Below are 24,930 nucleotides of genomic sequence, written 5' to 3' on the forward strand. Positions count from 1 at the left end.
GCGAGGTTTTGTTGGACCACGGGCTGAGATACGCGCCGGTCGGGGTTCAACACCCAGGGAAGCGCCCGAGCAGTGCCGGCTACGCGGCACCGCAGGCGTCTTCCGGCACCGCGCCCGGCGCCATCTTGACAGCGTTATTTTGGATTGGATTGGATAGGACATAAAAGAAAGAATCGCATCGCGTCAACTACGCTTAACAACCGTACGGAAATATTTTTTTAATTATAAAAATAACTATACAAAAGCCAAAACAAACTAAAATCTGAAATTTTAAAATAAACTGTACTACTGTACGTAGCGTACACACATTACTGGTCACGGTGTGTTACTGGTATTACTAAATTGCAGCTCGCTGGTAGCGCCCATAGAGTTATGGTAGCGCCATTTTAGTAAAATGAAGAAATCCAAACGCGTATCAAAAGCAACGTTGGTTTCGGGGTTTCGTCAGTTTCGTTTTGAACTTGTGGATTCACAAGTTTTGAGTGTTTTGTATCTGCGAGGTGCCGCCAGTGCCGCGTGCAACCTGGATCAGAAAGCACACACGTGAACACTGAACCAACTGAACGACAGAACTTTTAATCTTATGTTGGCGCCTTTCGTCTCGCCAGCGGCGGAAACACTTCGCGCTGACAACCGGCTTGTGTTTGATGAAAACAGTTCCGATACCGACAACAACTCCGCCTGCACTCGACTGGCACTCGACAGTAGTCCTTGAGGCGTAACGTTGCTCGAGGCTGCCTCTGCACCCGGCGCCGTCCCTCTCACTATCGAGTTACGTCAGGCGGTGTTTTTGTTCAGCAATCTCGGTAACGTAACCTTCGGCGAAGCAAACGGCTGCCATGGAACCCAACAAGACCACAGCACCCGGCATTCTGAGGGCTTGGGATTACGACCTCCAGCCCAAAGAGCTGCTGGCTCGGGCAACACGCCTAATCGAAGACTGCAGAGCCTTGTGCGACAATATCGGCGCTCTCGAGGGTGACCAAATCACTTTTAACAACGTGCTGGGTGTAAGTGTTTTCTTTTCTTCCCCCCAGCCCTTATGAAATAGTTATGTTGCTGAGTCACGCTGGGTGTTTGCGGTAAGCGCGCTGAAAATGCGATCGGTGTTGAAACAGTTACACCGCATTCTTGTTGTCACGTTGCTGAGTTAGCCTGCAGTTGAGCCAGGATCTTTGGATAAGCCTTTGTTCACTAAAGAATGTGATTGGTTTTGGAACTCTTGCACTTTGTTGAGTCACATGACTGAGTTGGCAGCTAAATATTTATATAATACTGTTGCTTTTATCAAATTCAACATTTGGTACTGCCTGCCATTGTCCAGCAGAAGCCGATTGACAGTCTTAGATTCTATTTGAGTCCCACACCATTAAACTGTGCAAAGTGGGCTAAGGTAGGTTCAGCAAAGCACACCAACTTAACAATTTGTTTATCACAGGTTTACTACGGTTGATTGAATGCTATTTCATCGAAACAGGTACGTTTTAAAGAAAGGGCTCATTTTATCGAAGCTCAGTTTAGAGAAACGCTGTTTATCAAAAAGGGGATGCTGTTTAAAAAAAGGCTCCCCTACATATCGCACATCTGTCACTGGAACAAGTGTTAACACCCCCCCCCCTTTATGCGGCGACAGGCTGCGGCAGCTCAACACAAAGGGGTTAACCCATTTAGCCCAACTGTATACACCGCTTCTCGCCGGTCGAATTAGCTAAAAAGAGACTGATTGCCATTTTCTCTAAACTGGGTTTCTCTATTCGCAACTCCAGCCCATTGCTCACCCTTTTGCGAACGAACGGAGGACCAGAGGAGCAGGGACGACAGCGGTGGCAGGGATTGTCGGCCTTGGTGCCTCGGTGCATGCTGCTATTATCGCATGGTTCTGGTCGGCGCATTTATGCGTGAATCAGTTTTAATAAAAAAATGAGCACGTTAAAATAAGAATTTTTGTGTTCCGCCTCGCAGCAGTGTTGAACGAAGGGACAGCAGGATGTCTAATTTCCTTAGGAACTTTTCGTATGTCGGATACACCTCAGATTTCTAATCCTGCGGTCGCCAGCTGATCTCTACTGGACGTGTGACGGCAAATGCTCCTGCTAGTAGTGTAGTACTCTAGCGTACGGTCTATGAAAGTTTATTCTTTGCTCTAAGTAAGAGAAAACTGAACGCGCAACAGTGTACGTTGACCAGTAGACATCGGAAACGGGTTTGCGCTTTAAGGCCGTTATGAGGAACACGACCGTTTGCTCCAAGCACTTTCAAAATTTCGGTTAATTACAGAGTCGATTAAAGAAATGCTCAAAGCATTTTAAGCAAGTCTGTTAGCCAGCAGTTGGTGACGGGATTAGAACGGGCAGTCTTGACAAAACGGGCTGCAACGTTGCAAGTAACACGGTAGACAAATGTACGGTATATTAAAATATTTTCTTTTGATGAGCAATAAATGCAACCCCTAAACACGCTGATGACTTTAATGGGCGGTTATAGCATAGCGTTGCTGTAGACTACTGTGAGCACGGCAACGTTTGTGGTGCGCGGTGAAAATTAAACTTTGAAGGCAAGCTTCCAAGCTACAGTGGGTACCCTGCAGTCACGCCATATTAAAACTGACTATCACCTGTTGCAATATACTAAAGCCGCAACGGTGACCAGCGAGTTGTGAACCTGTGGCATGAAGACATCAATACTGTGAACGCTGCTCTTCCGGGGCTTGACGGTCGCTGGGAGCGGCTCACTTTTGAAAAAAGTGCAAGCATCACAACATTTACATCACCCTCAAAAATATTTTGACACAAACGGTGACGTGGCTGGTGCCAAAAACGCGCTCGCTGAGGTTTCCGCAACTTTCAGATGTCCACGTGCTCGATTTCCTAAAGTGCATCAGCATCTGTCACCTGTAATATGCCCCTGCCCTGGTTGCTTTGCATTTGTAGACCAATAAATTATTTTTAGCGCACTGACTGGCGTTGGCAAGCTGGCGCGTTGGAAATCCTGGAGTATCCTCCCCGTCTTTTCCATCATCTTGGAACTACCACTCGCCATCTATCGGGCATTTGTGCTGCAAATGAAGAGATTCGATAAACTGGGGTTGGTAAAACGGCGTTCGCTAAAACAAGTTTCTCTGAACTGTCTGTCTCTGGTTTATCACTGCGATGAAGACAGAAAAAAAGCCTCGCTAGTGGTGCGACTTCACAGAGTTCCTGCCCCCGACAAAGCTAGCAGCAGTTGCAAAATCGATGTGCCATAGGAAGAATATGATTTCTACAAGAAAAAGCATGTACAATACAAACAAAACGATGGCAACAGCTGCACGGTCAGTTTTGAGGAACAGTTCCAAGTCCTAGAGCAAAAACAAGCACACTTGGTTGACTATATTCTCTAGGGTGGGACATCAGTTGATTCTGTTTCTGGACCCAGCTCATAATCTCTTCGTTTCAGGAGCTTGCAGAGGTCGAGCGACTTTTCATGAATGAGAGACTCTACTTGAAGCGTGCGATGTACGTTTCAACAAACAAGGAACTGCGGGATGCTAGCTCGGAAGCCTCCCGTATGCTGGACGAGTTTGAAGTCGAATGCGGGTGAGGAAATGTTCTTGCTTATTCTCGGAACTTTTTGTTTTAATGTCTGTCCATGGACAACGCTGATTGTGGTAGCTAACAAAGATTCCACACCTCTGATCAGAATCCAAACACTTGATTACTCAAGCCATCCAATATCTCGTGGACAATCCCGGTTACAGTAACCGTTGGAACTTAGAATTCAGAAACTTGATAACTCGTGTCGTTTGATTGCCCTTGGACAATCCTGATTATGTATACCTACCGGGACTTCTGCGCCTGGGCAGAATCTAGAGATTTGACTACTCGTGCTGTCCGATTGCCCATTCACAATCCTGGTTGCAGTAGCTACTGGAACTTCCGTGCCTCCGAGCAGAATCCAGAGACTGGATTACTCATGTCGTTTGGTTGTCCTTGGACAATCCGGATTACGGTAGCTACCCGAAATTCTGTGCCTCTGAGGAGAATCCAAAGATCTGATTACTCGTGCCATCTGCTTTCGTAGAATGCGGCTTGACATCTTTGAAAAGCTGCAAGCCCTGGAGAAAATGGACACCAGCTCTCTCTCAGCCGAGATGAAGCGCTTCCTTGAGAAATTGATCAGGCTTCGTAAACGGGACGGTAAGGTTCTGACAGAATTCCTCTATAAAGGTGCACAGAAATCAATTCCAAGTTTGCGCTTAAAACCGAGAGTGTACAGTGGACACATTCGGAGAGCCGCTGGCTGAGTTTCGTTCTAGCAGAGTGGCGCAGGCCTTTGCTGGAAATGCAGAATTGTGCCCAGGAGAGGCAGATTACACTTTGGGCTTTGCACTTTCAACTTGCCTCTTCATTCATATCACCTCCCATCCTTCTCCCTACCTTACCTTCTTTCCAGGCACGTAGCCAGAGGGGTGGCCCATGGGGCCTGGCCCCTCCCCCCCTCCCCCCCTTTAAAATCGTCCATTTTGCTGGGGCCTCCTCTCCCCCCTCCCCCTCATACAGCATTTCGTCATGGGCGGGCCCCCCCTGAAACAAAATCCTGGCTACGTGCCTGCTTCTTTCCCTACGACCAACACCTCCTGCGCTTCGTTTCACTTTTAAGTGTGAGCATACTGGAAGCTACTATACTCCGTTTTATGATGACTTGGCTAATTGTGGAGGCTGGGGCCTCAACCCAGTAAGAGCGTTGGAGCGAAGTATGTTACCCCACTTCATGGGAGCCTCTGTGTCACCATGCCAAATGCGAGGACAAGGCCCGGAGGAACCGGCTGTCGTCTGCTAGTCAAGAGTCGACTGCTCCGAAACAAACCAACTTCGGATGAACATCCACCGCACCAACATTTGCGTCTGCTAGAATAGCGAGTACCTCAGTAACAGTTCATGAGACAACCATATGCTCAATTTAACCGCAAATCTGTGATGGGTGCTGATGCCAGGGCACAGTGCGATGTTTCGAGCAGAAACGGCCGATTACACGGCTGCGATCGCCGACGGCCATGGCGCTACAAGGTGAAAAAAATCGAGCGGACGTGGATGTGGCGTTTTTTTTTTGGTTTAAATATAATTGAAGCTCATAAATTTATGATTATTTATTCTTTATTCTTCATATCTTCTTTTTATAGATGGAATCGCGCGAGTTCATTTTCCGTTAAAAGAAAAAAACTAGAACTAGTTTTTGTCGTGGACGGCTACGTTGTAATTGTGGCGGTAACGAGGCCCCCATGGTCTCGACCATAGAGTGTTATCACGTGCCTTGCTCCGGCGCTCTTATTGGGTTGCGGGGCCACAGCCTCCACAGTTTGCCATGTTATGAGACAGAGTACGGAGTGAGCTTAGGGCTTTCAGCCCTCCTGCCGAGCACGTGCACTCGTGTGGTGCGAGCATTGTTCAGGGCAAGGTGCATGTCCTTGTAGCTTTGGCTTCTCTCACTTTTAAGGTGGAACAAGCTATAGGTGACAAGGTGGAGGCACTGAATTGCTGATGCAGCACTTGTGTCCAACCTGTGCCCTGTGCTGTGTTGCTATATCGCTGCCCTTGCGGTTTGGTGTAGTGAATGAAAGCTTCGACTCGTCTTGTGACGAGCAACAATTGGAAGGCTAATTTTTAGTGATTCTGCCGCAGGATTGCATCTGAGCCCCGAGGTACAGAAGCAAGTGAAAGACCTCAAAAATGAGATCAACGAGCTCTCCTTGAAATTCACCAAGGCCATGAACGAGGAGAATACTGTACTGGAGTTCACAGAGGAAGAGCTGAAGGGCCTACCCGAAGAGTTTGTCAAAAACCTAGACACGGTACACTCCTGGTAACGAACGACGGTGCTGGAGCTCGAGGCGATGGCATGAAAAGGAAACAAACACAAAACAAAGTTTCCCTTCTTTTCGTGCCAGAGTCCTGTGCTAGCTGCCGCCAGTTTGCCTGCATTCTAATCTTTTCTTTTTTTTTTAATGATAATACTAACCGTTATTGGGGATGCCAGTTTGTTAAAACAGATAGTAGACCGACGCAAGGGAGTGACATTGTCTGCTAGATTTGGCAGATTTGGTTGACTTAGAACGTCTTAAAATTTGCTGACCATGTCAATACTGTGCCCTCTGCAGAGGGAGTCCCTTACAGGTGGTGGCTCACCCCATTGACTGGCGTAAGTAGTCATGTGACCATAGCAACGACCACCGACATTGTAGTCGGAAGTTGCGTCTCAATTAAGAATCAATCTATTAACGATTCCACCGAGATTTACCTACCCCAAAAAGTATTCGCGTAATGGGGATTTTGTCGGGTACGACCAAGGTGCTGCCGCAGATCTTTAAAACCTTTATTTGTGTTTTCTACTAGTCTCGGGCAGTGCTTGCAAAGACGAGTGTTGCGATCTTGTTTCTGCGGTTTCTCTCTTCGCCCAGGCCGAGTCCGGAAAGCGTCGGGTTACGCTCAAATACCCGCACGTCGTGCCGATCATGAAGATGGCTGTCAATGCCGAAACGCGCAGGAGAGTCAACTTCGCTTTCGAAAACAGGTATGAGGTACGGAACACCTCTCAGGGTGTCGCTTCAACGAAATTTGTTGACTTCGGAATGCATTTTTGACTTTTCCGAGATGCAAATGGGATCTGTCGTGCTTTTGATGATGCTTACACTTGCGTAAGCGTGGTACAGAAGGCTGGTTTACACATTTCTATTTGAATGTAACCGGCACATTGCAGCTGCCAACGATGATCTGTTGGGCAGTCTTGAAACAGTTTTGGTCTGTATATATTTTATGCGTCATTCTTTCGTAACGGGCTTTAACCATTCCTGACAATGTTATCAGTGACCATTTCTCATAGATATAGTGCATAAACTTGACATCCCACAGATCGGAAGGGTTTACCCGATTGAAAGCGCTAGCGTGTTGTCTCGCCGCAAGCGGCCACAACGCGGTCAATCTGACTCAGATGCAGACGTGTGAACCAGCCGCAACTCATATTGTTTCTGACCGAGAACCTCACTTTCAGGTGTGTCGAGGAGAACACCCCTCTCCTAGAAAAGGCCATCTCTCTCAAACACAAGGTACGGCCCTTCGATCCGTCGTCTCCGAAGATGCCCCGGTTAACAACAGCGTTTCGGTGTTGTAACGTTTGTCCTCCAGAAAGCCAAGCTCCTTGACTACGAGACCCATGCGGACTTCATCACCGAGATCCTGATGGCAAGGAACAGCGGCAACGTGCGTTGTTTCCTCACCGAGCTTGCGCAGAAACTGCAGCCCCTGTGGCAGAAGGAGAAGGAGCTGCTGCTGCAGTACAAAAAGGAAGAGGTGTGACAGCATTTCATTGTCTAGAAATGGCTGTAGCCACTGGGCATGTGTAGTCTTTTACAAATGATGCATTATGCTTAGGGATGCCGCAAATTTTTTTCGAATCGAAGTTTCGATCATTGAATCAAGCGGTTCGACAGGTTCGAAAGATGTCAAATTTTTTAACTTTCCATATTGAGAAATTCAACGGAAGTTGGATTTTCGAACCTATTAAACTAAGAAGTTCAACGCTTTTCGAAAGTTCGAACTTATTACGCTAAAAATTCAATGCTTACCGAACTTTCGAACTTGATAGACTAAATAATTCAATGATTTTCGAACTTTCGAACTTCTTGCACTAAAAAGTTCGAAGCTTTTCGAACTTTTGGACTTCCTACGCTAAGAAATTCGATACTTTTTGAACTTATTAATCTAAATAATTAGAAAATCGTCAAACTTTCGATTCCTGGAAAGTCAAAAGTTCAACGAACTTCGAACTTTTAGGGCAAAAGTTCGAATTTCGTCGAACTTCGAAAGACCGGTGGGCGGTTTCATTTGGATTCAAGCAGTGAGGTACATTCGTAATTTTTTTTTTCTCGCAATTTTACATGCGGTGCCGCATTCATTGCAAAAGACAATGCCGTTTATTTCAATCATCTGGCATGCTCTGTTTTAAAGAAATAGATTCCCGAAGGAGCAAGGAAGGACGACGGGTTTTTGACAATTGTCGTTTGTGCCATATTTGAAGCGCGCTATAGCCGAAGCTATTTATGGTAGAGATGTTAAACTTTTTCAAGAATGATCTAAGTATAGCCTAGGTAAGTGTCGTCTTAAGATATGATTATTGTTGTTCAAGACGAGTTTCAAAGAAATAACCAAACATGTGCCTACGGGCGATTATGCCCTAAACTTGGTAATTTTTTTCGCCTACATTGTTTGAGGTATCGCATTTAAATTAACACCACAGACAGTACATATCATTACCATCTGCAGAATACATAATAATGTATTTATTGTTTTTTCACGTTGAGGACTAAATTAACTCATGGGGGAAGATTTCTAAAATTGTTCAAGTACAGCACGTCATAAAAAATTTTTTTTTCTCGTTTTACATTTTTGGGATGTGTTTCTTTTGGCCTGTACACATTTTGGTAGGAGAAACCTGTTTCATAGTTCTGGGCCCCTGAATATGCAAGAATACAACACTTCCGGCGGGTTCTTGATAGCTTTTTTCTCTCCAGCTTTTTATTTTTTGCATTTTTTGTTATGTTCATTTATTGATTATATTTTACCAATGGCACAGTTATTTAGGTCGAAAAGACATTGCTTTGAACTTCCGAGCCACCGAGCATGTGACGGGTAGTGCCTTCTGACAACGAGTTTCCGACAATGACCATCTACGCGATCTTTTATGCAGTGAAGAGCGACAGTAGCTATGCATATGCATAAATAATTTCAGGTTAAAATAAGCTCGACGATGCCCTATTTCCCGGTATTGTTTTCTTTAACAGTCCGAAATATCTGGGGGGGGGGGGTGGACTGGAGCCCCCCCTCCCTTCCCCTTCCCCCTTTTTTTTTTCTTCTGACGCCACTGGTATGGTAGAACGCTCCGCGACCTCAAGTTGCGTCAGCTTCTGTGCTTTTTGCTCGGCGTTTCTTCCGCCCCAGAAAATAAACCTCCGAAGCAATTACAAACAAAAAAATCGTCAAAGTGCAGGCGAGCTGGTGTATGTTGATCTTGATGCAAAATCCCGAGACTGGGAACGAAATTCGCAAAAAATAGTGTAAGAAGAAAGAAAAAAGGGGACAGGACAATGTCTCAAACTCAGCTGAGTTGAGTTAGAGACGTTGTCCTGAGCTCAGTTTTCAGCTGAGTTGAGTTTGAGACGTTTTCCTGAGCCGAGTTTGAGACGTTGTCCTGTCCCCTTTTTTCTGTCTTACACTTTTTCTTTTAAATTTCATTCCCAGAGCTGAGCTTGAGGCGTTGTCTTGTCCCCTTCTTTCTGTCTTACACTTGTTCTTTCAATTTTCATTCCCAGTCTTAGGATTTTGCATCATGCACAAACTTAACTTTACTTTATGCCAGCGTCACTCGGGCGGCGTTTGATCGGATTACTACCAGCGTGCAAGGGGGTAGGAAGGCAGTTTACCAGATCACTTCAAGGTTTTTCTGAGCCTCAACCACCTGCCTGCCCCTGGCCGTTTCGAACTGGAGGAGTATCGTTAAACAGTGCTTTCGTAGGATCACTACTTCGTGATGCACATTAATGACCACCCCGGGCTGGCGGTCACAATTACTGATCTATTGTCACCTGTCACTCTGCACTGGCAAATATTCCAGCACATCCGGGACACTCGTCGTCTCATTCAATTGCCTGACCAACTTCGCGCCGTCTAAATATCACACCCGAACTTTTCTAAACATGATTTCGTGAAAACCAGTGAGGCGTGAAAAGGTTATTTGAAACTGAAACTGTGGCGGAACATGAAAACCGGACTTCGAACTTTGCGCACTTGAACTTCAAAAAAATTAAAAACCTTCAAAGTTTTTTTTTTTTTTTTGTTTAAATTTAGCCCTAAAAGAGAATTGAAACCTTCGAACTTTATATAGAAATAAATTCGAAATCTTCAAATTTATCGAACCTTATGTCTTTATAATTCGAAACGTTCGAAGTTTTTAAATTTTAGATCCAAAGGAATTTGAAACATTCGAATTTCTCGAATTTCCTATTAGGGAAGTTCGAAATCTTCAAATTTATCGAACCTCAAGTAAAAAAATATTCAAAATAATCGAGCCCAAACTTTTAGAAACCATGAAAGCTTCGAACTTTTCGAATTCGAAACCCCACGATTTTGGAAAGTTGTGAATTTTTCGAATTCGAACCTCCGTATGGTCGAAAATATCGCAACCTTTCGAAATCGAACATCAGTTCGGTTCGAAAATATAGAAACCTTTCGAATTCGAACCTAGGGTGGTTCGCGGCATCCCTAATTATGCTTGCGACTCGTTACGCCTATCAATAACGAAACTAACGTTTTTGTGACTTTTTCCGAACTGGAGCGAGTAATATGTTTTGGTCACTTTTGATTGAGTAGTGAGTTAGTTGATTACTTTTTCAAGGGAACTTATGTATGTCTAGTTGTAGCCTTGCTGCATTTCTATTGTGCGCCACATGTTCAGTGCTGTTCATGCCCCTTACCTCTTTTTGTTTTACATGTTCTTTCACGAAACACGGGCCAGAATTTTGTTTTCAGTGTGAGGAACACCCTGTGTATGGATGTTCCATCCCAACATTTATCCGCAAAAGTAGCTCTCGTTCGAGCGCTGAACTCTGCACTCATTTCCCCCATTGTCCAACTACCTACAGTCAAACCCGTTTATAACGAACCTCAGGAAACACTACGATCAGTTCGATATAGCAAGTACGAACTACTTGCTATAGCGAAAAACGTTTACAACCAACTTCCACGATGAGTTCGTTGTAAGGCGAGAACTTGTCTTTCTTCCTCATCTCTTCACTTCCGCCTTGTAACAACGCGCTAAAAAGTTCTTTTTTTTTTTTTGCATGCGTGCGGAGTTATTTTTTTAGCTTATCTACCCTTCTGAATTTCTTTTCTTCGGGGGCAAACGCTTTGGGATGAAAAGTTTTTTTTTTTTCTGTGCGTGCGTGTTGAGTGTATTTTTTAGCTTTCTCCCCCTTCTAAATCGCTTCTCTTAGCTCAATTTTATTCACAACTTCAGCTTTCTGAAATCTTTTTCTTTCCTACTTCCTTTTTGGGAAAGGGACAGGCTATAAGACAATTGTTTGTGCGTTTTAGGAAGCCTTCTCAGAGTGAAAAAGTTCGATATAGCCAATATGTTGTTCGTTATAAAAGATACTTTTTCCATGCATTTTTATTTAAACTTTCCGTGAGTTCGATATTGAATATAATTCGCTGTACGTGGGTTCGTTCTAAACAGGTTTTACTGTAGTATGTCAGATGAAGTCCGTCTGCGCCCCGGTTTCTGGTGGTGCCGTCTAGTTGCATAAACGTGGTTCTGAAATGTGGACTCGTGTTTTAGACGCAATGCAGGAGGCTCTTGCAATACTTTGTTGCCAGTGGTGAACTCCGTCAGATGACATTTGTCATCTGGGAACACAAGCAGACGACAAATGTCGCCTTTTAACAAGCGGGTGACAAATGTCTGTCTACACAAGTAGAGGGTAAAGGTTATGTAACAATACAAGCAGACGACAAATATCGTCTGTCAACACACATCAGTAACAAATGGCATCTGTTAACTCGAGCTGATAACAACAGCAGATAACGAATGGCATTTGCTTCTTTTAACAAGCTGCGAAGGCGGAAAGTGCTACTACTTGCGTTCAAACAAGAAAGCATGCCTTTACATTGGTGTAGTCTTGATGTTTCTCATGCACATTTCTGCAGTGCGAGAGCCAGGGAATTCCATTTGATGGCAAGCTCAACGCTTGGGACGTGTCATACTACAAGAACCTGGTGGAAGAGCGCGTGTACAAGGTGGACCAGGAGAAGCTTCGGGCCTTCTTTCCTCTCGATGTGGTCACCAAGGGGCTCTTAGGAATATATGAGGTATGCACCGAGCGTCTGCGGCGCAAAGGAACTCCTTGACCCCTCCTTTCCAACATCTTGATGCATAACCGTTCAGCTGGCAATGAGTTAGCGCATCTGGCATTGACTTGTTGCCATTTCTGAGAATTCAACGCAAATATGGCGGAGCAATTGGCCTGCGTCCTTGCTAGGATCTAAGATGAGGCCGATGAAGGTGGATCACCGAATATAGAAATTGCGACACGTTTGCCGCCGAAAAGGGATTATGTTTTGAGTCACGGCAACACAAACAAATAGTCTTTACTTCTACGGTATGTCGGCGGTCCATTGTAATTAAAAATGCATGCGTCCACATGTTTTAAGGAAGAGTTGCTTGAAAAAATGAAGTTAACTAGGGAGCCTTGGTTTTACTTCGAAATATGGTGCAATGTTGATTGCTCTTCGGAAGCACATCAGCACTTTTCTTCTTAGAGTTTTTTTTTTGTTTAGCTCGTGCCCCCTTTGGAGTTTGTCGGGCCTTAGTTTCCACTGCAAGGATTGTCGTTGGAGGTTCAGATTACCGACAGTGTTTCTGCTATAGTGGGAGCACTTGCAGATATACTGCTTGGACCCTTTTGTGTTGCACAGACATCTGCGTTACGTTTTCGTGATTGTCGTCGTGCCGTGGCGATTGTTGTTTCTGAGTTTTTACGTTTGACATGTGCCTCTTTGGGCAGATGCTGCTGGGCCTCAAGTTCGACAAGGTGGAGGACGTGAAGTTGTGGCACCCCGAGGCCGAGCTGGTGAGTCGACCGGTCAATTGGGTCGTTCGTTGCTGTCCCGAGACGGGACTGCCTCAGACTATAGTTTGTTTCACTTTATGCGCGAGCAAAACATTTGAAAATTCACTTAAAAGGTTTTATATGGAAACAATGTTGGAGTAAGAAATACAGTGGACTCGCGACTTGGATATTTCATACTCCTGGTTAATTCAAACAAATAAAAAAAAATTGGTTGTCCCGCTATAATTTTAATGCATTTAGAAGCTGCTTAATTCGAAGAGCGTTTCTGCTTAATTCATATTATTTGTTCATTGCGGTGTTTGCCCCATTGAGTAGGCTTTTCACCGAGCACCTGTGTACTGCGGGAAAGCAATACCCACAATGGTCACGGTCAGTGCTTTTCCACAGTATGCCGGTGCTCGGTAACTGGGTGCTCGGTGAGAAGCAGTCAGTGGGACTAACCCTACGCGATTATGCAAGCAGAACTGTCCTGACAATATGCTTTCATTATTTGTGCTTGTTTTTCATTTTTCTGATGGGGTTAAGTTTGAGATGAAAGAATATTTGCATATAGCAAGCAGATTTTTAAATTCCCTCTATTAGGATAGCTCGGCGTCTCTTTAGGTTTAACTTTATGTGAAATCTGTTATGTACATGCCACTCCAATGCAGGCATTGGACTTTCTGAGGCAACGGTTCATAGATATACCACTAGTTATAATAAAACTAACTGAGCTTAGAAGTGGACAAGTGGAATGTCGAAAACAACCTTCACGGGTTCAGCTGAATTTTCATTTAAGCATGGCACAGTGGTAGTAAAAGGATTGGAGAAACTATTCAGTATACGATTAGAAAAGATTCGGCCGAAACCACTATTCGCTTCGAACTTCAGCAATATTTTATATCTGCCTACTTATAAATATGCCTGTGTAGAGGAAAGCGTAAAAAAAAATCTGATTGGGATGGTGTAGCTATTCCTATAGCAAATCGCTACTTTGCCTCGCATCATATTTAGATGAATTTCTGATAATTCAAACTTCTGATATTTCAAACTAAAGTCTGTGGCCTCCTGGAGTTTGAGCTAATGAGAGTAGACTGGTTTTTTTTTTCGCATGGCACATGCATGGGTGCAAGGAAACCGCAGCATTATTTATTTTTGCGCATTCGGAATGCATGCAAGACTAGCCAAGAGAGCTATGGATCCAGATACGTTTGTGCAGTGCGTTCTGTGTTTATTTTTTTTAATAAAATTGATTGCTACAGACACATTCTTGTTGCCCCGATTGTGGTTGTGGGGCATTGCGTCCTTACCGTCTCCTCTCCGCAGTTCAAGGTGACGGACGTTGCCAGCCAGGAACTTTTAGGCTACTTCCTCATGGACCTGTTCCCAAGGGAAGGGAAGTACAGCCACTTCTGCAACATCCCCATGCAGGTGGGTGCGTCTTCAAACTGCCGCTGTCCCCAGAGCTTTGGCTAGCTGTGGGGAAGATCACTCTGCCTTTAAGGTCGACAAGCAGCCAGAAAGCAGGAACCTTTCCCTCAGTTCCTCCTTTCTGCGGGGAGTAGCTCAGAGACCTGCTCTTGCGGGGAGAGGTGTAGAGAAGAGGGGGAATGGAGAGAAGGAAACCGGGAGCCGATTTTCTGCCCGGCAGAAGATTCTGTCGGTCTGCCTTTGAGCTTTGCCAGTCCATTTTAAAATTGACGAGCTTTGTACCATTGACTTCTGTACCCTGCTGCTTTTTTACAGCAGAGCTGTTAAAGGGCAACTCCGCTCAATTCCGAAAAATTTAGGCTTACATGTGATTCAAATTCACAAAGCGCTACTAAACAACTCCACGTCTTCGGATTCGCGAAATGTGGAACATTATTTGTGTAATCCTAATTTAAACATCAGCTGACACCGAAACCGAAACTTCGGTTGCGTCAGGCAACATTGGTCTCGGGTCGTCAGAGTCATGGCCACGTCACATCGAGCCACGTGGTTTTGTGACGTTCGGGAGGGAGCGAGAAACAGGACACGCGACGCTGGCAGGTCGCTTCGCATGGCGTGGACGGTGATGGCCCGGGGGAGAGGGGGAAAGGGAGAAGACAAGAGAGAAGGGGAGTGGAGAAATCATAGGGAGAAACAGATCGGTAAGCGCAGGGCAGTACAAACTAGCACATCCACGTTACAGAGATCACGTGGACGCCGTTCAGCCAACACCGGGAGGAGAAATTCATGACATCATTGTTCAATTTCGCTCTGAGAAGTAAAAACAAACAAAATGTGAGAATGACGTAGTCATATGCCTCTGACGTAGTGGCTCAATGTTGGCTGCTCCAACTCCGTGGCATTGACTGCGCTGATGATTGCGCCTCGCGCCGCACGCTAGAGTTGGCAGATTTCGGCAACTTGGCTCGCTTGAAGGTATGCTGGCCAGTTTATTAAATATATAAACGGAATTAGATTGTAATATTTGACATGGGGTCTTCCTATATGATACTGAAGAGGGCTACCTAGTTTTCTAATTATCAAAAATGAAACGGAGTTGCCCTTTAAGGGATAGTTTCCCCAGTTTCGTGTCCATGGACAAATAAATGTCGACACAAAACTCTGGACAGCTATTGCCATCTATGAGCGATGGCAGCAATCTGACAACCAGCTTGCCGGTGGTTTGGTTGCCGTTGTTGCTCATAGATGGCGGCAACCTTTTCAGCCTTTCTCAGGCGTCGTCCTCGGGGTCGTCTTAGATGTTGTCCTAGACACTGTCCTTGAGGTCGTCCTTGAGGTCATCCTAGACGTCGTCTTTGAGGTCGTCCTAGACGTCGTCCTTGGAGTCGTCTTAGACGTCGTCCTAGGCGTCGTCCTGTTTGTGGTCCCTGAGGTTGGCCTAGGCGTCGTCCTCGAGGTCCTCCTAGAGGTTGTCCTTGAGGTCATCCCACATAGTATAGCTTTGCTGGTCTTCCTTCTTCACCAGAGTGGAAAGGCTGAAAGACTCTTTGCTTTCGGGTCATAGCCGGAACAAAACAGGGTTCGGTGGCCGAGTCTGTTAACACCTCGTAGCCCGGAGCAGGTGGAGCGAAAGTTTGCGCTACGGAAGCCGGGGATTCAGGTTTGAATGATCCGCCCCGCCCCAGTTCGATCTGGACGGGCATCATATATCATTACTGCATGATACACATTAAAGACTCCAGGCCAGCAGTGGTACTGCACTGGCCAAATTTTTTATCTACATCAGAAATGCCAGGTGCCCACGGGGCCGACTAACTTTCTGCCATCGAAACAAACTGACAAAACAAAGCGGGGTTAGATTTTTTCGTCGACTGAAGACGAAACTGTGCCCTTTTTCTTTCGTAAACAAAATCTGTCGATGTTTTAAACCTCATCCAGTGCCTAAGAGACCAAAAACTGCGACCGTTTTCTGCGCAGCCTGGCTGTCGGACTGCCGACGGATCGAGGCAGCTGGCAATGGTGGGCGTCCTGTGCAACTTTCCGAAACCTACCGCCGACAAGCCTGCTCTCCTGACCCACAACGAAGTAAGCCTACCTCGAAATCTTCCTTGAACCTGTCTGAGAGGGGTCGAGCTCCACTGGGGTACCTCGGAGCGCTCCCGAAGTGCCCGAGTTCATACTTTGACCATGTTTTGCAGGAACACCCACGCAGAATGTAAAGGCGACTGCACTAATTCTGCGGTCGTAATTATCTCGCAGTGCATATTTGATAAAAATAATTGTTCGAGGTGCCACTCCGATTGTCAGACTATGCCGTAGCCGCAGTTAACGGCAACAATAAATTGTCATTCGTTTGGCCAGGCTTGTTGATAAGCTAGTTGTCAAAACAAATAGGTTCTTGTACTTTGAACGTTACGTTTACCGAAGCATACTAAATGCTTTCTGTACAGTTGCAAGTCTCACTTGGGGTAGAGTATGTACATAGTATGGATCCATAAAGTGACAGTAGAGACATTACAAGAATGGACACAGTTTCAAATTTGACTGACCGAACGTGTCCTACTGTGTCTCTTTATGCGAGTCACTGTCGTTTGTACTGCTGATTGTTATTGCGAGTTTCAGGGGTCTTGTGTTTGCTGTGTGCACAATGTTTTTTTTTTCTTTTTAGGTGACGACCTTCTTCCATGAATTCGGCCACACGATGCACCACATCTGTTCCAGGGCGAACTTGGTCGAGTTTGGGTGCGTTTTGTTTTCTTGAAGTTTCCATAAACAAGCTCTTTTTCAACTAGGAAGGGGGACAAGTGGCCGAGTGGGTTGTCGCACCGCACCTCGGTGCACGGGGAATGATAGCTCGCGCTGCAAAACCCTTTTCGATCCCCACCACTTCCCGTTTTTATATGGACTAGCATCGTACCGGGATGCTGTGGTGTAAACGCTACCACTTGGTGCATAGTCCCAGATTTTCTTTGTGCTCCCCGATTTGCCTCAAAATAAAACAAACACAGCAACCACCGTTGCTGAAATTGTAACCTAAATATTAGGCCAACATGATGTTTTCTTTTGCAAAGTTATTAAATTTACAGTTTCGCTCCTAACCGCCTTTTTCATATAAAAGTTTCCACTGGCAACGACAGAAAAGTGACACCATCGACGGGCAGAGGTTCACCCCTTGAATGGTAGAATTTGTTCTTAACTAGTTACGAGAAGTTTGATGGCACGAAATGAATGCTTGGCAAGCTCGCCGCAGCATCCATGCAGCAGTCCAAAATAAAGTTGCGCCATGTTGTGTTTTCTAAAGTGCCTGGTCCGCGGGGCAAGCTTCCCTGCCAGTGACGTCGCGGCACTGAAAATGCGGGTATATTTTAACGTTTGTTTCGGCATCACCTTCATTTGACGATTTCGCAATGACTTGCGAATTTCGTGATACTACCATGTTTTCCAACTATGGTTTACATACTAACTACAGGTGCATACTATTAGAGGATTTGTGTTTTTCTAGATTGTTCACTGTGCCAGGACGAATAGGATTTTATAAATCAGAAAATATATTAACGTTGATTTATGTAAGATACAACCTTCTTTGTGAGCTAATACAGCAGGCATTTGTCAAAGTGTGCTGTGTATGACAATTTTTACGTTTGGACTAGGCACTAAGTGCGGATTATCTAAGTAACAATTTTTATTTTTGACCCCAACTTTTCCTTTGTGGACTATGGACCGGGTACGGACTGTTGTGGTAGGTAGCGTGCCGAAAGGGGTAAAGGCCGGGGGTTCATAATATATAGTTAGAGTAATTACTAAAGAAATTGCCGGATTACCCATTTCAAAACCTCGGGCTAGCAGTAGGAATGCACTGGCTAAATTTCTCGCCTACAACCGAGATACCAGACACCCATCAGGGCCGACCTACTTCCCGCTGTCCAAACAAATGCGCGGCACAATTACAATTTTACGTCGGAAGCCGTCGGTAACGTTTTTTTGCCAGACTTGCGGGATTCAAATAGACTTCCTGGCATTAACGGTGCCTTTTCCGACGGCTTCGGGTGGCTTGCAGGGGCACGAGGGTCGAGCGGGACTTCTTGGAGTGCCCGTCCCAGATGCTGGAGAACTGGTGCTGGGACCTGCAGGCCCTGCGGCTTATGTCCAGCCACTACTCGACCGGGGAGCCGATACCGGAGGACCTGGCCGAGAAGCTGATGGCCTCTCGCCTCGCCAACGTGGCCCAGCTTAATTTGAGGCAGGTCAGCCTCGCGCTCTTCGACCTCGAGCTGCACTCGCGACCCGAGGTGAGCTTGACTTGCACCCCACTTTGATCCTTTCGATTTTTTACCCAACGTTTCAAAATGCCCTTGGTCAAACTGCGCACCAGGTGGCAAACGAGCGTGACCGCCCTGTATCACGTTTTCCAGTCTATCAGCCGCACCATTGTATAACTTGCAAAAAGGTCAATACGTGGTTGCTTATATTCGAGGATCTGTGCTTTTCTAGATTGTTCACTGTGACAGGATGTGAAAGGGTTCCTCTCTCGGATTACCAAAAAGGGAGGTCGTTGACAGTTGCTTTGCCGATCTTTCTTTGTCGTAAATGTTTTTGCAGCCTATGTTCCGCACAGACGAAGTTAAAAAAAATATATGCTTGTAAGACTTGCCGACGAAGATCTGGGAACAAAATCGCGACTTTTACACGGGAAAAGATGGTAATGCCAAGTTATGAAGCTTAGACGCGTTCACGGGAGGCGGTCGTTTTTGGTGCGAGCATAGCACGTTCGCCGTAACTTGGACACTTTTGTCGAAACGAGGTTGATGCTGCTGTTTTTCTTTTGTTCGTTTTGTGGAAGAGCAAACCTCCGACGTCGCACCAATGATACCACCGTTTTTGGTGCGGCGTCGGAAGCCAGGTGTGCTGTAACTGCCTGTGCGAAGGTGGATCTGGCGAAATATGATCGAATTCATTGTTTGCAGAGCATTTGCTCTTGTACTTTTGTACGGCTCGGACCGGCGCAAACCTGGAAACGTTGCTGCGGTTTTTCAGGCGGATACGAGGAAGGTGTTCCGAGAGATCCAGGAGTCGCTCTTGGGATACCCTCCCCAGGAGGGGACCAACTTTGCGGCCAGCTTCGGCCACTTGATGGGAGGCTACGACGCCCGGTACTACGGATACATGGTGGGTGTGCGTAGCCAGCAGAGGTGGTTACCTTACCTTAGTGTTAGTTGGTGGCAGAAAACCAGTTTACATGATTATAGTATTTCTGGTTTGGATGGTGTTAACTAACCAGGTCTTCAATGAGGCACGTAAAGATGAGGAAAATGGCGGCCGATGAAGCCCACAAATGCGTGGGGATGAATGGCGTCGGGTGTCAAGCCTTATTTTTCCGTTGAATGCTTCAGGGAATCGCATGTAACTTTTGAATAAAGGCCCGTTCACACTCTTGGGACCGAGTACGACTGAGAGAGACGAGATTTCTTAAAACCTCTTAAATGTTTTTGGAATGAGGGAACACACTGGCATTGTGGCGCCATCTATGCGGTGACCCTGAAACTGCATTTCACAAGAAGGAAGGTTTTGCGGGATTTCCGAGGTCAAATGTGCGTAATACCCATAGAAAGGCTCGTTTATAACATTGACAAAAGTTTTTCGAGCCAAGAAAGAGAAATAAAAAAAAATATGCTGGACCGCCAAGTTTACACTGCTTCCCAATAGACGGCGCCAGTGTGTTCTCTGGTTTAAGAAGTTTTAAGGAACCCAGGTTTAAGAGGTCGCAAGAGTGTGAACGGGCCTTAAGATAACGGTTAACGCTGAAACTTTGGCATCTGGCCCGAATCGCTAGTGCCACATTTGGATGGAGACCGAGTGTTCAGAGGTGCATGGTTTATTTTTGTAACAAAATAAGGGGCACACTGTAGATTAGTGCTCTGCAGCTTGAGAAGCCTGTTCTAATTGGGCTGCAACTTCCCTCCGATGACACCAAAATCTAATCTAGACCAATCGAGTCGCACGGAAAAAGCCCCTCTGTCGTGCAAGCGCAGTGCTAAGCAGTGGCTCGCATTTCGTTTTGCGAGATTGGTTTTTTTGCGCTCAACCTTTTTACGGCAAAGGGATTTGTACAACAGAACTATTTGTCAGTCCCACGAAATTTGTCATAAAGGTGTTTGGTTGTATTTTCCTTGCAGTGGAGCGAAGTGTACAGTATGGACATGTTTGATGCAAGGTTCAAGAAGGAGGGTATACTTAACCCAAAGACTGGCATGGACTACCGCGAGAAAATCCTGTGCCCAGGAGGCACTCTGGTACGTTTCTGTGGTCGCCATGGGTTTGCTCTCCGTGGCCGGTGCATTGGCTTTATGAATACCAATCATTTAACCAACTGCTTGTCTTCCTGGTTTGACATATACTAGTCTACTACTACATCAGTATTGTCGGCACTGTGTATAAATGCTGTGCAGCCAAGGGCATGATAGAATGAGCCACCCTGTACTTGCCACCTAGCTAGCGCAGCAGGAGGCGAAAGCTTTCATCCTATTGGAAGGATAAAGGTCCGTCCAGTTGAGTGAAGTCTTGCATTCTTTTTTCTCGTCTCAAGGATGGCGAAGTGATGCTGAGGAACTTCCTGGGCAGGGAGCCGAGCACAGAGGCATTCCTCATCAGCAAGGGACTGTCCACTGCTATTCCAGCATCGTAATTTTTCTTAACAAAGAAAACCGGAGCAACGCTTATTTTGAATAAATGCCGTTTACAATCTCGTAGCACACCTTTCCATTTGAGAATTTATTCGTTCCGACGAACAGTTGAGTGTGCTAAATAAACTGTGCAAATTGGGTAGGTATACAGTGTCCGATCGAGAAAAGTAAACCCTACTTTTCGGCCCGCGTAAAAAAACTATGCATCGCAGAACGCTCAAACTCCGCCAGAATGTAACCCTAGCGGTCCAAGCAAGATGCCAAAGTTTCAGAACATGAGTTTACCTGGATCAAAAGATAAAAGAAAAAAACGAGAAATCTCTACGGGGAGGCTCCGACCATGGAGAGACGCAGACGGAGGCCGTCTGCTTTGCGTTGCATCGCATAGGTGGCGCCACTACCTATGCGGGTTGGCGGGTTATCACGGGCATCTTCCGGGCTTGGCGGCAAATTCAAAATTGTTCTCTATCATTTCTGAAGTTTCACTTACGGTGAAAAGACGGTGAGAGTGCAGGCGAGCTGGTGGTAGCTAATCATGTCGTATTACACCTGAGACTGCGGTGGAAGAAATCGGAAGAACCTTCAGTAGAAGGAACAGACACAGAGAACGTCTCAAAAACACAGAGAACGTCTCAAAGACGCAGAGAACGTCTCAAGTTGAGACGTTCTCTGTGTCTGTTCCTTCTACTGAAAGTTCTTCCGTTTTCTTCCACCGCAGTCTCAGGTGTAATACGACATGATTTTCACTTACGCACTGCTTTTCACTGCAACGGAAATAAAGATTACACGCTTTAATTTGTGAAACTTCGGTGCATTTGCTCCGAAAGTACAAACGGCGCAAACACACGGAATCCTCCTCTCCCTCAGGTGTCAACAAACCCCGACCGTTTGAGGGACGGTCTTCTTCGAACAGATATTTCGCTATGGAATAAACCTCTTAAGTTTTCCCGATCTGTTTACGCGACTGACTGGCTCGGACGTTGTTCGTAAGAAAGGTTGGACGCCAGCGAGATGGCCATGCTACCTGAGAGAACCTGCTGGGCGTCGACACCTCAGCGGTCGAAGGAGGATTGATAGTGCATTTCACAAGCTGCGTGCAGCAGGGCCGAAGCTACGTGGTGTGCCGAGGCGCTTCCACCCGCACAGCGAGGGGACGGAAATGTCCCTCCGAGGCCCCAAACGCCACTTGTCGCTTTTCCTCAGCCGGCCTCGTAGAACGTCACGGTGAGTTAAGGGCTGTTTATACTCCGACGTCGACGAACGTGACGTGCGCCGGCGTTCGTCGTCAACAACGACACGACGCGCTGCGCTGAAAAGGTTGCGGTCAACGGCATTTATACTCCATCGCGGTCCAGCGCGCTCCGACGCGCACTCCGCGTTGCGCCTGCGCGTCGCCATGACAACCGCGACTTAAGCTGATGGTTTATTTCCGTTTCCGTTTGCATTCTGCCCTGACTTGTTCAGACAGGAGGAACCATGGAGAGCCGATTCGCGATGTATTTAGATCAGCAAAAAAAGAAAAAAATTGCAGCGGTGCTTTTATGGCGCCGAATACGGCGCCAGAGAACACGCACGATGTACGTACGAGACATATTTGATAAGCGCACAGTGTTTGGAGAATTTTACCATCTAGTACAGGAGCTGCGCGAGTCCGACCCAGAATACCACTTCCAATATTTCAGGTAAGGCGACGGTCGATAATCATGTCGCTTATCATAGTGAATCAATTCTGTCGTTTCCTTTTCTGCAGGATGACGAAGGCTTCATTCGACGAGCTGCTCGGACTCGTCCACGACCGTCTTGTACACTCGCCGACACATCGCTCTCCCATCTCGCCCGCTGAGCGGCTGGCCATCACACTGAGGTATGTACTACTAGGGTGCCTTCATGTGCACTTTGCTTGGGGTGATGACATTTAACCATTTTGTTTCGAACGCTTATTTTTTTATTTTTTGTTCTGAAAGCGTGAAAAAGCGTGTCCCTGCACGCGCTTCTGGCGTGACTATGCTAAGGCAACATTTTGTTTCTTGCGATTCCTTTGTATTTTCCCTGTGAGCGCGTGCTGTCGGCATCGGGCACTACAAACGGTGGCGTCCCCCAAAACAGAAGGACATTGAGGCACTCTATGTACTACATATTTGATATACACTTCATTTTCGCGGATGCTTGACTGATTAAGTTATGCTTCTAGACGGTGTACTACCGCCGTACACATGCCCAACTCGTATTAAAATACCTCAAACCGAGAACTAATGCGCTCTCATCTACTCCGATATTTTAATTGAGAGGCCCAATCTCGACAGTGCGTTTCAAAATAAAGTTTGGGCTCTTAAATCGCCAGCAAAAATCAGGGACGCGACGTTTCAAGCAGAAACTTACCTCAAATGCTTCCTTTACTGGTTGGATGTACCGCACGCATTCAAATTTTAAGTCTGAACTCCTAGAACGAAAAAAAAAGCCTAGAATGGGAAAGTTTTCTTTTTAATTTTTTTGTACTTTCAATAGAGACTTGAATTTGTAATATGTAAAGGGGACTAGTAAGGTATGTATTCGAGGTAAGTTTCAACTTGATGGGTTCAGTTGCTGATGTTTGACGGGCCATTAGTACTACCTTGTAACTATTTTGAGACACTCATAAATAAGCGGATCAACGTATCAATGTAACACTTACTACATCAAACACATATTTTACTAAATAGAAAGGCTGACCTATTTGACAACATCGTCATTCTTTTTTTTTTTTGCACTTTAAATTGAGACTGAAATTTTTAATGAGTAAATCAGCACAGTAAAACTCATATTCGAGATCAATTTCCACTTCATGCGCCAATTCCTTGATTTTTGCGGGCGGTTTTAGAGTAGAAACTATTTCAAAACACCGTAGAGCGTCAGTCAAACACATTTAGTACATATTTACATATTGCGTGTATAGCAATATAAGTCTGACGGAGCACTCTCGCAGGTCGTTCTTAGTCACAAACAGTGGAAATGACTGACTAAACAGTTGCTCTGAGTTAGGTACTAAGTCTCACAATTTTGTTTTTCACATTTCTAGGTTCCTTGCATCACCAGGATCTCTGGGCCATGTGGCCATAAGTTACCGGATGCATAAAGCAACATTATCGGGGACCCTTCAGGAAACGCTGCCAGCCATCTGGGACTGCCTCTCCCCGTTAGTGCTGCAGCCACCCACATCACAACAGTGGGAAGAGATCCGGAGGGAGTTCTGCGTCAAGTGGAACTTTCCTAACGCCATTGGATCAATAGATGGCAAGCACTTTGCGATCAGGTGCCCATCAAACTCTGGCTCAATATTTCAACACTACAAGCAATTCTACTCGATGGTGCTGCTGGCTGTTGTTGACGCCCACTACAGGTTTCGACTGGTGGACATTGGGGCTGCCGGGCACCAGTCCGATGGCGGTGTGTTGAGAGAGTCTAACCTTGGAAAGGCGTTAGCTGCCAACACCCTCCAGATCCCTGTAATCGCACAGCCTGCACCACCTCTGTGCCTCCTAAGGGATGAAGCCTTCCCGTTGAAAACGTACCTCATGCGCCCTTTCCCCGGAAGAGGCTTGGACTACCGAAAAAAGGTCTTCAACTACAGGCTCTCCCGGGGCGGGCGGACAGTAGAAAACGCCTTCGGAATACTTGTGTCTCGCTGGCGGGCGTTTCTGGCTCCCATGCATGGCACTGTTGAGCACTGTGAAAACATGATAAAAGCGGGAGTCTGCCTCCACAACTTCCTGACACGGGATGAAGCCTACTGCCCTCCTGGATATGCTGACAGTGAAAGGAGGGGTGCCCGTGTGGATGGTCAGTGGCCAGCTGATATTTTGAATGTTGGTGTCAACAGGATCCTAGGTGGCAACAGCAGCCCAGCAGCAATCAGCATCAGGGACCAGCTGGCAGACCACTTCATCTCCCCTAGGGAGCCATCCCGTGGCAACACGACATAGTGACGAGGGAGTAGACGACGACACAAGGTTGTTATCAGTGCTGTTCTATTTTTTTCTTTCTTTGCAAATAAATTGTATATATTTTCTCTGCTCTGCTTGCTTAACAGGGTTGACCGGCGAAATATATTTCGCAATCCCTCGTTTTTTTCACCTTCAAAGAGCTTACCTGCCTACCTTGGTGAATTTTGTTGTACAGGGGAGAGCGAGGTAATTGCACAAGCGAGGA

General features: G+C 46.1%; 2 protein-coding genes across 2 annotated transcripts; both read left to right on the top strand.

Annotated features, from left to right (window-relative positions):
• The first annotated feature begins 79 nt into the window (after positions 1 to 79).
• Positions 80 to 20,811, top strand: LOC8027755 (thimet oligopeptidase). Its single transcript, XM_029985523.4, has 16 exons — positions 80 to 1,010; positions 3,436 to 3,575; positions 4,060 to 4,175; positions 5,658 to 5,827; positions 6,434 to 6,546; positions 7,024 to 7,078; positions 7,158 to 7,322; positions 11,733 to 11,894; positions 12,590 to 12,655; positions 13,961 to 14,065; positions 16,043 to 16,150; positions 16,734 to 16,807; positions 18,123 to 18,354; positions 19,100 to 19,231; positions 20,239 to 20,355; positions 20,649 to 20,811. Exons 1-16 carry the CDS (start codon positions 840 to 842, stop codon positions 20,745 to 20,747), a joined length of 2,025 nt encoding a protein of 674 aa, XP_029841383.2. The 5' UTR covers positions 80 to 839; the 3' UTR covers positions 20,748 to 20,811.
• Positions 20,812 to 22,225: 1,414 nt separating this feature from the next.
• Positions 22,226 to 24,704, top strand: LOC115311254. Its single transcript, XM_029969888.3, has 3 exons — positions 22,226 to 22,427; positions 22,496 to 22,609; positions 23,801 to 24,704. Exons 1-3 carry the CDS (start codon positions 22,240 to 22,242, stop codon positions 24,702 to 24,704), a joined length of 1,206 nt encoding a protein of 401 aa, XP_029825748.3. The 5' UTR covers positions 22,226 to 22,239.
• The last annotated feature ends 226 nt before the right edge of the window (positions 24,705 to 24,930 follow it).

This window comes from Ixodes scapularis, unplaced genomic scaffold (assembly GCF_016920785.2).
Source record: "Ixodes scapularis isolate PalLabHiFi unplaced genomic scaffold, ASM1692078v2 PGA_scaffold12__126_contigs__length_90152505, whole genome shotgun sequence".
Lineage (NCBI taxonomy): Eukaryota > Metazoa > Arthropoda > Arachnida > Ixodida > Ixodidae > Ixodes > Ixodes scapularis.